Source organism: Pelophylax lessonae, assembly GCF_965119305.1.
Source record: "Pelophylax lessonae genome assembly, chromosome: 12".
Lineage (NCBI taxonomy): Eukaryota > Metazoa > Chordata > Amphibia > Anura > Ranidae > Pelophylax > Pelophylax lessonae.
In genome coordinates, this window is record NC_138779.1 from 33,091,497 (window position 1) to 33,105,950 (window position 14,454).

The 14,454-nt window shown below is 42.4% G+C and overlaps 1 protein-coding gene across 1 annotated transcript in view; it reads right to left on the reverse strand.

The window, feature by feature from the left end:
* Positions 1-14,454, reverse strand: part of EXOSC10 (exosome component 10) — a 57,510-nt gene that overhangs the window by 28,110 nt on the left and 14,946 nt on the right. The window contains exons 4-11 of the mRNA XM_082274526.1: positions 10,162-10,266; positions 9,908-10,064; positions 7,164-7,266; positions 5,049-5,124; positions 2,536-2,646; positions 1,762-1,905; positions 1,066-1,256; positions 834-990 (exon numbers count right to left, since the gene is read on the reverse strand). Of these exons, the coding sequence (XP_082130652.1) occupies positions 834-990; positions 1,066-1,256; positions 1,762-1,905; positions 2,536-2,646; positions 5,049-5,124; positions 7,164-7,266; positions 9,908-10,064; positions 10,162-10,266 (1,044 nt within the window). The remainder of the gene's footprint in view (positions 1-833; positions 991-1,065; positions 1,257-1,761; positions 1,906-2,535; positions 2,647-5,048; positions 5,125-7,163; positions 7,267-9,907; positions 10,065-10,161; positions 10,267-14,454) is intronic.

Here is a 14,454-nt window from a genome sequence, read left to right on the forward strand (position 1 = left end):
AAAGAGGAAGTAAACCCTCCTCTGTAACTTGTACCTATAGGTAAGTCTTTGATAAGACTTACCTATAGGTACTGTAAATATCTCCTAAACATGCACCGTTTAGGAGATATTTACCTTACATGCAGCCACTAACGTCACTGGCGCATGCGCTCTGAAGGAACGGCCGCTTGTGTCGTTCCTTAAGAGCTCCGTGCCGTGACCGTCGGCTGCCGCGCGTGTGCGCAGGAGTGACGTCAACGCGACTCCGGCCAATCAGATGGCCGGATGCCGTGATCCCGGAAGACGGGCGACTGGATATGTCGCCCGTCATACAGGTAAGCGGACGGCACGGCGGGGGCTTGTTCTAAGGCAAGTATTTCATAATGAACTAGTATGCGATGCATATTAGCTCATTATGTGTGTTTCTCTTGCAGGTTGCAAAAAGAAAAAAAATTTTTTTTTTGGGGTTTACAACCTCTTTAAGCTAACTGGAGGAATATTTTATTGAAAGGGTAATTGATGCTTGGAAAAGAGTTCTATCAGAGGTAGTGAGTCAGTCAACAGTAAGGGGTTTCAAACATGCTTGAAAGAAACATAAATCTATACTCAGACAAAATGTTTAACGCAAAAAAAAAAAAAAAAGAAAAAAAAACCCACACCACACCTCCCTTCTCTAGGTGAGACATTGGGGCTCGTAAAGACCCTTGATTTTCCCATAAAGAAAACCTGGCACAAAAAAAGCATCACAAAGGGCTATTTTTGCATCATATGTGATGAAAAATAAAGTTTCCTAAAAAAATAATTGCAAAAATTTAGTTACATCCAAGTGAAACCCTCCCCAAAACATTCACTACCTTCAGACAGATCTCCCTGCTCTTTTGCCAGATGAGTTGCAGAAGGTTCGGTTTGCCATTGGCGCCATTCAGAAGATCTTGCCTCATGCGATCGTAGATGTACAGTAGATAGTGAGTGTCCCCCCGGGCATACTCTATCATCTCCTGTGGTAATGGGCTGTTGGCCAGAAATAGCTGGTTAGGATTGACTGAATTCTCTGGTATTCATTACGTATATTGGTTGGTGACTCACCGGATCCTCCAGTCAGCCAGTTGGTACTTCTTATCAGACACAATGTCGCAGTAGTGTTTGAGGAGGTAATCTAGAGAATTCCTCCCAAGGTTCAGCAAGCGAGATCCTTGGTGGGTGTCAAACATGTTCACAATATACAAGCCAAAATCTTTTTGTAGCCACTCAATATCAGAATCTGCACCATGAAGGACCTGGTAGGGGAAATAAAATGATTAGTATCAGAGAAGTAGAATTACAAAAGATAGTACACACTGGTTAGATATTACAAATTTATTGGCAGGAACAGGTGCTCCATAAAACCCCAAAGTTCAGGACAGACTTCAGTCCCCACAACTACAACACTATACAAAGTCCAAAAGAAGGGAATACTAACAAAGATGTTAACTGAACCATTGAGATGTATCACTCTATATACAAGGGCTCAACAAACATAGCGATACCACAAGTCTGACATACCAGAATGATAACTGGAACTCCAGCAGTTGAGCAGCTGAGGAACAATATACATTCCTAACACAAGACCCCAGCACAACCATTAAACTGGAGTCCAAACCATTGCTACATCCACAGCCAAGATTTGTTCAGTCCTACCACGTTAACACTAGAGACAGAAAGCATCATAATTTGTCATTTCTGATTTTGCCCAGTGTCAAACTTTAAGAATTCAGGTGGTTTACAACTGTTCAATCTTCTGACCTTAACGATGGAAGGATCTGTAAAACTCTCATTAAGGATGTAAAGGTCACTGCGTAGCTCAAGGGTATCAAGAATAAAATCCTCAGTGCGGGTGGAGATCTGCATGAGGCAGGTGAGGCCCAGGAAGCTGCGGTACGAATGGTGCTGCAAGGAGAAGAACAGGACAATTATGAATGAACAGGCAACAAATACCAAAGATTCTCAACCTTAACCTCTTGCCGTCCATCCAATGCTTGTGAGCGGCAGCAAGGAAGGTGAGCTTTGCTGTCCACATGCTACACATGTGTGTCCATGGGTGGCCGAGGTCTCTGTACTGAAGCACGCTCACAGCACAGTAACCAAGCCGTCAAAGACAGCTTCCAGTCTCTAGTAATGATCGGGAGCCAGCGTCATCAGTTCCTGATCATGTAACCACAGTGACAGCCAATCAGAGTGGCCATGTGATTGGGGTTTAATAGTAACTATTGATAAGAAACATGTTTGCACTGCCCACAGTAACTAGAACATAGCTTCTCTATCTGAAAAACCTCAGACTAGAACAGGGATCCTCAAACTACGGCCCTCCAGCTGTTGCTGAACTACACATCCCATGAAGCATTGGAAAACTCTGACATTCACAGACATGACTAGGCATGATGGGAATTGTAATTCCCGAACAACTAGAGGGCCATAGTTTGAAGACCTCTGGACTAGAATCCAGTTCTTTAGGGTAGCACATATTTTTCTATTCCTAGAGATAATATAAAACAATTCCAGTATCGGATGGCGTCTTACCTCCAGATCCACAGCAAACTCTGAGCATTTTAACAGCTTCTCATTTAGCGCTACAAGATCATCCAGCGTAGTAATAAAATGATAGGGGACGTCGTTCAAAGGTGCAAATGGCTGGTAAAGACAAAGCAACATATTTATTTGTATTACTGCCATACTGTCTTTGCATTATAAAGTTATAACTGCAAATTTGTAAAAAATGACTGGATGTAGGCTCACAGCTGTGGCATCCATTGAACCTTCACTATATTTTTATGCTGACTCGTTCTCTTTAACAATCATGAATGTAGTCAAACTAACAAGTACTGAAGTATCAAACAATGCAACAGACCTGCAAATAGATTGCGAACAAGGCCAAGGAAACATGGCTATGAGTAATGACAGGAGGTCCTTACATAAAACAATGCACCGAAATTTCAGCTGCAAAAAAATATTGGCCGAAAATAGAGTTTTAAGTGTTGTGCCGAAAGAAAAAAGAAAAAAAAGAAAGAAAAAAAAAAGTGCTGATAATAGCTTCTGAAAACGCCCGCATATTTCCCTTGCATAAAAGGTGCGTTTTTTTATAGGTCATGACTCAAAAAAATGCAAATACGCAACATAGGTGAAATTTTATGACGTTCTTGCTGCTTTTTCAATGGGGAGTTGCATTTTTGGTGCGGTTTGCCAAATATGCACCATAAATGCAGCAAGTAGGATTTTTAACCCTGCTTCAAAAATTTGCTGATAATGGCCGACAAATTCACTAATTTAAAATTCATAAAAAAAAAAAAAAAAAAAATTGAATACATTTGAAAAAAAAATATATTTTCTTTAAAAACTGTCAATTTTGGTTTTGGCCAAGTGCATCCTGAATTTTCGGTATCGAAAATTCCATTTCAGTGCACCACTAGTAACATGTAGAGGGGGCAGTAAGGAAAAGGGTCATATATAATAATATTCCCATTGTACACGTTCCAGAAGATGACAAAAAAGCAAGCATGCTGCGGTAGCAACTTAAAGCTGGTAACATAAGCAAGAGTATATAGTATATTGACAATATACTATGGATATTAAGGATACTGTCCAAACATTTATTCTGGTGATCACAGCAGTAAGGTACAACATTGTACAGCCACGCCTGACCCCTTCGTCAGGCATATGGGTTCATCACATGCCTGACAAAGGGTTCCAGTGGGGCTCCAAAACATTGCACCTTACTGCTGTAATTACTCGAATAAAGGTTTGGACATTATTTTAAAGATCCATGGCGTGCTGGTGATATGTACTCTTGCTAGAAATGGTAAGGTCCTGGGGAAAAAAAAAAAAACACACACACACACACACTGAAAACTTGGGAAAAACATTTTTTTATTTTTTTTTCCCAAAGCCTTTAGTTTTTTCTTTGTTTTTTGAGAACCATTGAGAGAAAAAAAAAAAAATGAAGTGTGTGGAACATGTTCTTTGATATTATACATGTGAGTCACTAATCAAGAATTAAATAAAGAATGGTATACATTCTTTAATCTAAAGCCCCGTACACACGTACCGAATGTTTTTCCGAACGATCGGCCGTCTTTTGTCCGGTGCTGTCCTGTCGGCTGAAAACTGCACATGAATTTTGTCGGCCAACAACAGCCGACTGCAGAAGTGATGTCATGTGATGGTTAACTTTCCGTGTGTTTTTTCTTTTCTGAGCATGCCCAGTCTTGCTAATCGGCTGTTTGTCGCCGAATTCTGTACTGACTGGCGAACAATCGGCCGTTCTGGTGACGGCCAACAAAAATTTTAATGCCTGCACAACAGATTCTGTTCGGCCGAAAATGCGCTGTCGGTTGTCAGAAGCATCATACTAACAAGCCGACAATCGGCCGATCGTTCGGCGGCCGAATATTTACGGCCGACAATCGCTACGTGTGTACGGCGCTTTAGTGAATATATTATATATATTAAATTATTAACAAGGATAAAATATTTACAAAGGATGGCAAAACATTCTTGCATGCCAGAGGTCCTCTAAAGACATTACAATAATACTTTATGGAATTAAATGCAACCATAAATAAAATGCAAGGAGCTTTTCCCTCCAGAGTTCTCATTCCACAAACAATATTTCAGCTGCTTCTGGATCATCACAACATGTTTTCTCACCAGCAGAATCATCAAATAGGACTTTACATTTGCAAAACAGCTGCACCCGTTTTTTTAAATATTTTTTCAAAAATGTCAATTTTTTCCAGAACATGGCTTCAAAATTTCTGCAAATTTTACATCTCTAACTCTTGCTTATGGAAATCAGGATTAAAGCCAAGTACAAGTTTCCTGGAAATTGGTGCAGAGCATCCATTGACTACACTGTTGTAGGCAGATCCTAGGATTATATATGATGATTCAGGTATTAGTCAATTCAGATCAAACGCTACAGGGGAGACCTCTGACAATTTTTGGGATACATGTATCAAGAGAGAACTTCATATATTAAAGATAAAGTGCAATTAATTATGTAGATCCTTGATGAGCAGTCAGGCTGCAAAACTTACTTGTATGTCTGGTGTTTCCATATGTTTCTCCAGAGGATTAAAGTGATCCAATTCATACTGATAAGGGTGAGCCGTCCTGAAACGCAACATTAAAGTTAGAGAAGACTAAAAATGATTACTACAGGATGGCTGACCAGCCAATAAAGCCATTATTACAGCAGTACCATTGGTACCCAGACACACCCAATGGTAAGTGTGTAGGTGTGTGCATACTGCATTACTTTCCATGGTCTGCATAAGGAGTCACTCTCTGTTGTGTTTCACTTGAATGGAGAAGCTGTCGAAATTACTAAGCACAGCAATTAATTACTTCCTTTCTTTTGCTATGGTTAAGCATTTTATTACCGATGCCTTAAATGAGGGGTATCCGTTCCCACTCCCCCCATAATTTACTGTTGTTCTATTAAAAAGAGGAAGTAAATTTCCATCTTTAAAATTTTACCTATAGGTACGCCTATGATAGAAATAGAAAAGAAAAAATAGAATCATGGAAAAAAGTCTCTCCCCCCCCCCATGGTTGAGGAAAAAGTGTTAAAAAAAAAAAAAATAAGTAGTAGCCGGAATTGGCCCTATTGTCCCCAATTCCAAGCTCTTTCAAATAGTTTAAGAATGATGTTCTTCGGCATTTCTTGGCAGCAACCAGGACAGTGATCCCCAGACATTGGAACTTCAAACATGCCTTCTAAGCTCGAGTGGGCCTTGGAGGTGGATGGGATCAGAATCCTGGAAAATCTGTTGGCTCGGGAGGAGCGATTCTCCACCGTCTGGTCCACCTAGGATGTGTTCCATTGCTCAGACAACTTTAAATCTAAAGCCCCGTACACACGTACCGATCGTCGGCCGAACGATTGGCCGTCTTTTGTCCAGGGCTGTCCTGTCCGCTGAAAAGTGCAAAAGAATGCACACGAATTTTGTCGGCCAACAACAGCCGACTGCAGAAAGTGATGTCATGTGATGGTTAACTTTCCCTGTGTTTTTTCTTTTTTGAGCATGCCCAGTCTTGCTAATCTGCTGTTTGTCGGCCGAATTGTGTACTGACTGGCGAACAATCGGCCGTTCTGGTGACGGGCAACAAAAATTTTATAGCCTGCACACCTGATTCTGTTTGGCCGAAAAGTCGCTGTCGGTTGTCGGAAGCATCATACTAACAAGCCTACAATCGGCCGATCGGACGTTGGCCGAATATTTACGGCCGACAATCGGTACGCGTGTACAGGGCTTTAGACTGGGGGGGATCCCCAGCCCCGGGAGGGAGCTGATGGGTCGGAGCGGGGGGCGTGCTTCACCCAATAACCCCCTACTCTGCTTTTCTTGCTTTCTCTAGCTCTTTCCTCGGACTTCCTTTCTGCATATTATTGGTCTATGTACACTGATAAAAACTAATGTCACTTTTTCCTTTACCTGCCATACAATACTGAGGTCCTGTTGGCTGTTTAATGATCCGGACTGCAATTTACACTCTCAATGGCTCTCATACAGTACTATACCTCCTTTGGCGGTGCTCTATGAAACTTGTGTGTTGCAATGCTGCGTATGAATATGCCATAACACTGGATTCTAGTTTACATATTGTCCTCTACTGATACAATGTTTTATCAGTCATCTCCAAATTGTATATTTGACCGAACATGTATATTTGACATAAGAGATACTGTATGCTCGCTGTGTTTTCTTGATTATTGTTTGCTATCTTTTTCTATGTTGGTATTGAAAATTTACCTTTAATAAAATGAGATTGAACTAAAAAACAAGTTGTGATTTTTTTACATTTATTGACAAGTGTGTGATTGCTACAGCTCACCTCCCTCGTTCTGCCTGTGCAGTGACCACTGAACACAAGCAGAGCCTAAACAGTTAACAAACCTCCTCCTTCCTCTCACTTTGAGCCAAGTGGAGGGCAGATACAGGCAGAGAGATCGGAGGATGAAGCTCCGTCCTCCTTCTCCCTGTGCTGTCTGTCAAAGAAACAGTAGAAAAGACAAGTGATCGCTCCCAATTACCAAAGGAACTTCTGCCCCCTTTCTTACGGGCAGCATCTGCTGTATTTTCTATGTTTATGCTTGTAACACTTTTCATTATCTCTACCCCCCCGTTTTTTTTTTACATGCATCTTACATGTCATATTCAGTCTGCTGTGTTCGCTGTTGGTGGATAAAATCTGCCAGGGCTGCCGGGATGTCCAGGTCTTCAGGGCGCTGCTCCCGTTTAGTCCTGAGAACTGGGGAAAAGCAGAGCACAGTCACCCCCTATTAGAAGAGCTGACAATTTGAGGAATTCTAAATGTATATTACAGCTTCAAGCAGATTTGCAATTCACGCTCACCGCGCCTCAGAAATCAAACAGAGATTGATTTACTAAAGGCAAATATACTGTGCACTGCAAATGCAGTTGCTGCAGATCTGTGGGGAAGCTCTGCTGATTTCTATTGTACAAGCATGTGCAAGCAAAAAATGCTGTTTTTTTTTTTTCTTTGCATGCAATTGGGTATTCTTTGCAAAGTGAGGTTTTACCCCATTTAATAAGCTCTGGAGCAACTGAACAATATGTTTGCCTTTAGTAAAACAACCTCATATTTAAATTACTACCATCAAGATGCCAGTACTGAAAATCAAAGAAAGTTCCTGGAATTATTAGGTAGTCTAATTAAAGTGTATGTCCACCCAAAACATTTTTCTTAGTTTTGTATTCTTTATCTAGAAAAGTGCGTTATAGAAGTCACACAACATTGGCAACCATGAAAATCTGGAAGCCTAAAGAGTACTAACAGCTGTTATTTAAATTAAAGCAGAACTAGAGGCAAAAACATTTTATTTTGGATAGAGTAAGGGTCCTTTCACACGGGGCGGACCGTTTTTTGATCCGCTCCAGGACTTTTTTTTTTTTACGAACACGGATGAAACTTGTGTCATCCGGTCCGTATGTCCGTTTATCATCCCATCCGTTTGCAGATGATAAACAGAGATAATGCATGTCAATGGGATTGCGGATGTCAGTGGATGACACCGATGACATCCCGTTTTTGCGTCCGTTCCGTTTTTTTAAACGGAAGAAAAATAGGGTTCTCTTCCGTTCAGAAAAAAACGAAGTGATCAAAAAGGACGCAAATCGGACGCCAGTGGATGGTCATCCGCTGACATCCGCAATCCCATTGACATGCATTATGTCCTTTTTTCATCCGCAAAATAATGGGATAAAATACGGACATAAGGAGCCCCGTGTGAAAGGACCCTTAGGGAGGGTTATAACCCCTGTAAGGTCTATTTTTCGCCATCTCTGTCCCATTGAGGAGATTTCTCTTCACTTCCTGTCCCATAGCCAAACAGGAAGTGAGAGGAAATCCCTGCAAATTAAAGGAATTCTTTGGGAACCCCCAGGTCATCAGAACTAGTGTCCCTATTGAAAGACTTCCCCTCTATTACTTTTCTAGGGACAACCCAAAATGGGTTTCTTTTACTTTCACTATCAATAATGGTAAACAGGACAAATACAGAGAGTGAATCTCCTCAACGGTGGCCCTCTGTCCAAAGCAAAAAAGGTTTTGCACAAAGCAGCCCTGATCCTCTTCTCGGTTCCCCCGCCGGTGCTCCTGCATCCTTCCCTCTGCTAAGCGTGCCCACAGCAAGCCACTTGCTTTTGGAGCACTCGTGCGTGCTCACTCCCGAGTCCTGCTCTGTGTCCACATGCTTTGTTAGAGAGATTTCAACTGACTTCCTTTCCTGCTGACAACGTGTCACCATAGAGAAAATGAGTGTAACTTTCCACAACATAATAGACAAAACACATTTCTTTAGTACAATAGGAAGGCTAATATCCCTGTCAACCAAAGAGACAATTTGCCCATGGGACTTTTAGGAGTGGTGCCAAGTAAAGTAAGTACATCAAATTATATACACATTACATATACACACACACACACACACACACACACACACACACACATAAATAAATAAAAGCACAAAGTCAATTTCAAATTTACATAAAAAAACATATCCACTTCCACATTAGTGTCAAATATAAAAACACGGTTTCACCAATGTACATTCTAGATGCCAACATGGTTAGTAAATCATTGTGTAAATTGCAGAAGCTGTAATCGCTATGCATTTCACGGGACAACACCCACTTCATCAGGAGACAGCCACAGTAGGTTTATGTGTACATATGGAAGTCAGTCCGATCATTTGGGTGTGTGCAGCATCCTCTCATGCTGTTGTGCTCTTTGAACTCTCTATTGCCTCCTCTATTAACAAGGGGTGCTACAGTGGGGGTCTGGCCACTGTACCCACCTCCTGGTCACCCACCATCCCTTAGGTCCCAGGAGGAACCCTCGCTGTTAATGTTTTTCAGCATTAAGATCTAGATGTCATTTCCTTTAACCTCTACCATGTGGTCTTGATTTGTACCAAATTCCTATATACATATAAACCAACTGCGACTGTCTCCTGATGAAGTGGGCATGTCCCACAAAAGGCATAAATGCATACAATAAATTGTAGTTTTTTTTTTTTTTTTTTTATATACATGTACTACTTTACTTAGCACCACTCCTAAATGTCCCATGGGCAAATGTCTCTTTGTTTGTTCTGGAATATTGGGGACCGAGTGCTGCTTAGGTATGAACACCGGGGGGGGCTTTTTGTTTTTAATACCCGTCAGTTTATTTCTTTGTCCCTGGTACAGATTTTCCCTCACTTCCTGTCTGGTAAAGGGGTTGTTACCAAGACAGGAAGTGTGAAAGCAAATTTCTCTAACGGAGTCCCAGATAGCAGTAGATAGGTGGGATCACTTCCCAGGAGTGGCATCAAGAAACATGAACTGGTGGGGACAATACATTTCCCAGTGTTATGGCAAGTCCTTACACTCTGGAAGCGGTTTCTGAGCGTTTGGCTTTATAAATATTTTTGGGACAAAAGGAGTGTTCGAGTTGTCTATCTTTTCTCTGAACTTTAGCTGTGGTCGCAGAATGTTCTTGGCCTGTAGCAGACGAAAAATTTGTGTCTTGCTTGCGTCTTTGCTCTGCAAATACAAAACAAACAGGTACATTAAGAGCGCCACCCCCCAGAAAAAACAGCAGAAATTTGAAAGAATTCCAGGGTTTGTGGCTTCTGCTTACCTTGCGGTTCCAGCTAGAGATAATCGTCTTTGGTGGCTCAAGACCTGCAGGCAGAATGGGCTCCTGGCTACGGTGCACCCCTGAAGCTTCGTCCAGCATCATGCCCTGCAAAATAAGAGTACCTGTCACTGCTTCTCAATGACAGCCCAGCACTCAGCCCAAATTAAAGCAGTAGTAAACTCAGTACAAAAAAAAAAAAAAAAAACACAGTAGTACAATATTATACTTTGGAGCATCATATCAGCAGCCTTACTATTGATGCAGCTTGTTTCGATAGTTGTCTTTTCTTAACTGAGGCCGGTGCCATATTTTTGGCAACCTCTTTATTCCTCCCACATCTGTACTTCCGCCCTTTCTCCCGCATCGCTGCAAGAACCTCGCACATACTCAGTACAAGTAGACCAAGCCTAGTTTTCATCTAAGGTTGCCATAGACCTTAGCCCCGCATAAGTAAATCAGAATACACATGTAAATATATTACTCCTGACTGGTTACCGCACAGCCAGCAATCAAATCAGTGTCTTCCCTCATTCCTTGGTGTTGATGCTTTGTAAACACCCCCTGTGACGTCAATAGTCCCATGGGGTTTTTCAGGAACTGGTAAATGATGAGAACGCTCATGGGATTACAAATGATGATACGACACGTAGCTGTACAGTGATGACATACTCAATGTGCGGTCAATCTGGACACCGATATGCATGCGCCAGAGACGCAATTGAAAGGAGAGGATAATATCTCCACAACATCGCGCCTTGGAAAAAAAAACGTTAAAGCCACCAACTAGTACGTTATATCACACTGCTTCCTATGGTGCCGAGTTGTCCAGGAGAGTTTACTACCAATTTAAAGAGGAACTTAAGCTTACCCCCCCCTTCATTATTTTTTTTTTTCCTATACCCCCTGCTTACCTGGTGGTGTTGTAGGCACAGTATAGATACTCAGCTAGCCAACAGATCAAGCGCTGCTTGGATATGTGACATCGACTAGGCAAACAACGTGCACGGAGGGGCAGGGCTGCGCTTTTATCAAGTAAAAATAAACCGGTCCTATTTGTGTAGAGTTGGGGGGGGGGGGGGGTCGAGAGGTGGCGACTTAACAAGCAGTGTGAAAGTCTGCTTTAAATTTTATTCCAGAAGTGGGATAGGAAGATCTCTTCCCACTGTCGAAACACAAATGTATACTGTTTGTACCTGAGGCTACATGCAATTATTACAGCGCACACAGTCGCTGCAACTGTTAGTGAAGAAGTTCATTTGGACCGGCTTGTTCTAAACTATTTAAAGTTGAAAGAAACGTGGAAATCAGTTTTAAAAATCATCAAGATACAAAAAAATAAATGCCAAAAAAAAAAAAAAAATGAATCTTTGTGTATTCATCTTTTCATAGATTTTTAGAGATTTTCAGAAGGAAACTGCACTCCTGTAATTCATAGAAGTACAGCCAAACGAGCAGGAAGATCAAAGGACTACGAGAGCACTCAGCGCAGCTCATTGAGAAATACAAACCGTCAGTAGCTACGGTACTTGTAGGCAATCATTGACAAAAAATGTGAATCAATGACATGGCCGTGTAGCTGCAGATCGCAGATCCCAGATACTGGAACATGTTACATGTTCTACCCTAAAAACAGGTGAAACATGTAACATGTTCCAAAGGTGAACTTATCCTTTAACCTCCCTGGCGGTATTCCTGAGTGTGGCTCGGGGTTAATTTTCAGTACTAAAAGTGGTAACCCTGAGCCACACTCAGGATTACCCCAGAAGCACACTCACCTTCCCTGCGCTCCCCCGCCGTCCTCACACTCTCTACCCGCTCTGTGCATGGCCGATTGCCGGCACTTACCTTCAGGTTCCCTTCCCTGCGAGGGTTGCGACGCAGGGGGGAGGAACCGGCGGCAAATTCAAAAGTGTAATTACACCAAATGAGATGATACAAAGCTGTGATCCTAACGGATTACACTGTATCATGCCATTTCACCACAGGATTTCACCTGGTGACTTCCAGTGCTTTGTGCCTGGAAAATAGAGAATGACCATGGCGTCCAAAAAGCATTTTTTTTTTGCGCAAAAGCGCTTTTAGATGAACTGAAAAACAGCGACATCGAAACTAAGCGATAGCAATTCGTGGGAAAATTCGTCATCAGGTACGGAAAGTGACGACAGCGACGATTCTGATTTCTCTTTCTGGCACATAGATGTGAAATTTGGGAAGAATATCAAATGATTCTTCAGAATTTCCAACGGAGCGATGTGCCAGAAAGAGACATCAGAATCGTCGCTGTCGTCACTTTCCACACCCGATGACGAATTTTCCCACGAATCGCTATCGCTCAGTTCTTCAACTACGTTTCACTGTCGCCGTTTTCCAGTTCGTCTAAAAGCGCTTTTGCGCAAAAACAAAAATTTTTGGACGCCATGGTCGTTCTCAATTTTCCAGGCACAAAGCACTGGAAAAGCACAGGCAGGGCACTGGAAAAGTCACCAGGAGAAATCCTGTGGTGAAATGGCATAATACAGTGTAATCTGTTAGGATCACAGCTTTGTATCATCTCATTAAGTGTATTTACATTTTTGAATTTGCAGTCGGTTCCACCCCCCCTGCGTCGCAACGCTCACAGGAGGGGACTGGAAGACAGGTGCCGGCATCGGCCGAGCACACAGCTGGCGAGGGGAAGGTGAGTTTTAAAATGTAAAACAGATTTCTATGCAAGACAATGTACCGCTTTCAGCACCTAAAATCTGAAATAATCAGACCGCCAGGGAGGTTAACCACTTGCCGACTGCCGCACGACTATTTACATCGGCAGTCAGCCCCTCACAGACAGAGTAACGTAGGTCTACATCGCTAGCCTGTGAGGGTTTTGGGAGCGGGCGCGGTCACGGACCCCCCCGCGCGCGCGCGTGTGTGTGTGTGTGTGCCCCGCGGACCCGATGTCCACCGGGCACTCGCGATCGTCCGTGACAGCGGGAGAAAGGCAGGCGGCTAGTGTAAACAAAGCCGCCTGTCAGTTCTCCCTATGTAAGAATGATGATCAAACGGTTCTACTATGTAGGACCGTTGATCACTGTTCTTACACATCAAGCCACAGCCAATCACAGTTAGAAGCACGCCCCTAGGACACAGTTAACCCCTCCCTCTCCAATACAGTTAACTCCTTCACTGCCAGTGTCATTTTTACAGTAACGGTGCATATATATATAGCACTGATTACTGTAGTAATGTCACTGGTAACCCCAAAAGTGTCAAAAATGTCAGTCAAGGGTCCGATCTGTCCGCCCCAATGTCGCAGTCCCGCAAAAATCGCAGATCGCCGCCATTACGCGCTAAAAAAAAAAAAAAACACAACAACAAAAATCTCTTTGTTAGTAAACGCAATAACTTTTGCACAAACCAATCAAAATACGCTTTTTGCGATTTTTTTTACCAAACATATGTAGCATAAAACAAATTGGCCGAAAATGTTAAAAAATTTAGATTTTTACATTTTTTTTTTGGTAATTTCATATAAAAAAAATTTGAAAAATATTGTTATTTTTGCAAAATTGACGCTCTTTGTTTATAGCGCATGAAAAAAAAAAAAAAAAAAAAAAAAAAAAAAAAAAAAAAAAATCACACAGGGAATCAAATACTGTACCACCAAAAGAAAGCTCTGTTTGTGGGAAAAAAAGGACGTCAAATTAGTTTAGGTACAGTGTCGCACGACCGCGCAATTGTCCGTTAAAGTCACGCAGTAAAAAAAAAAAAAAATCAAATTCGCAAAAAAAACCCTGGTCAGGAAGGGGGTAAAATCTTTCGGAGCTTAAGACACATCCATACCAGTCCCTGGAGTCAAGCGTTATCTTTTATGCAGACGATTCTCATCAGGGCATCTGCTCCTCCGCACACCCATTTTGGTTTTGGGAGCCGGCTGTGACTTCCCGATGTCTCTCAGTGGGCTCTCCCTGCTGTGCATGCATAAGCCGCAGCCTGCAGTGATACTGGTCCTAGATCCTCCTTAAATATGACCCCAGAAGGCACAGATACTGGGCCTAGATCCTCCTTAAATATGACCCCAGAAGGCACAGATACTGGGCCTAGATCCTCCTTAAATATGACCCCAGAAGGCACAGATACTGGGCCTAGATCCTCCTTAAATATGACCCCAGAAGGCAGCGATACTGGGCCTAGATCCTCCTTAAATATGACCCCAGAAGGCAGCGATACTGGTCCTAGATACTCCTTAAATATGACCCCAGAAGGCAGCGATACTGGGCCTAGATCCTCCTTAAATATGACCCCAGAAGGCACAGA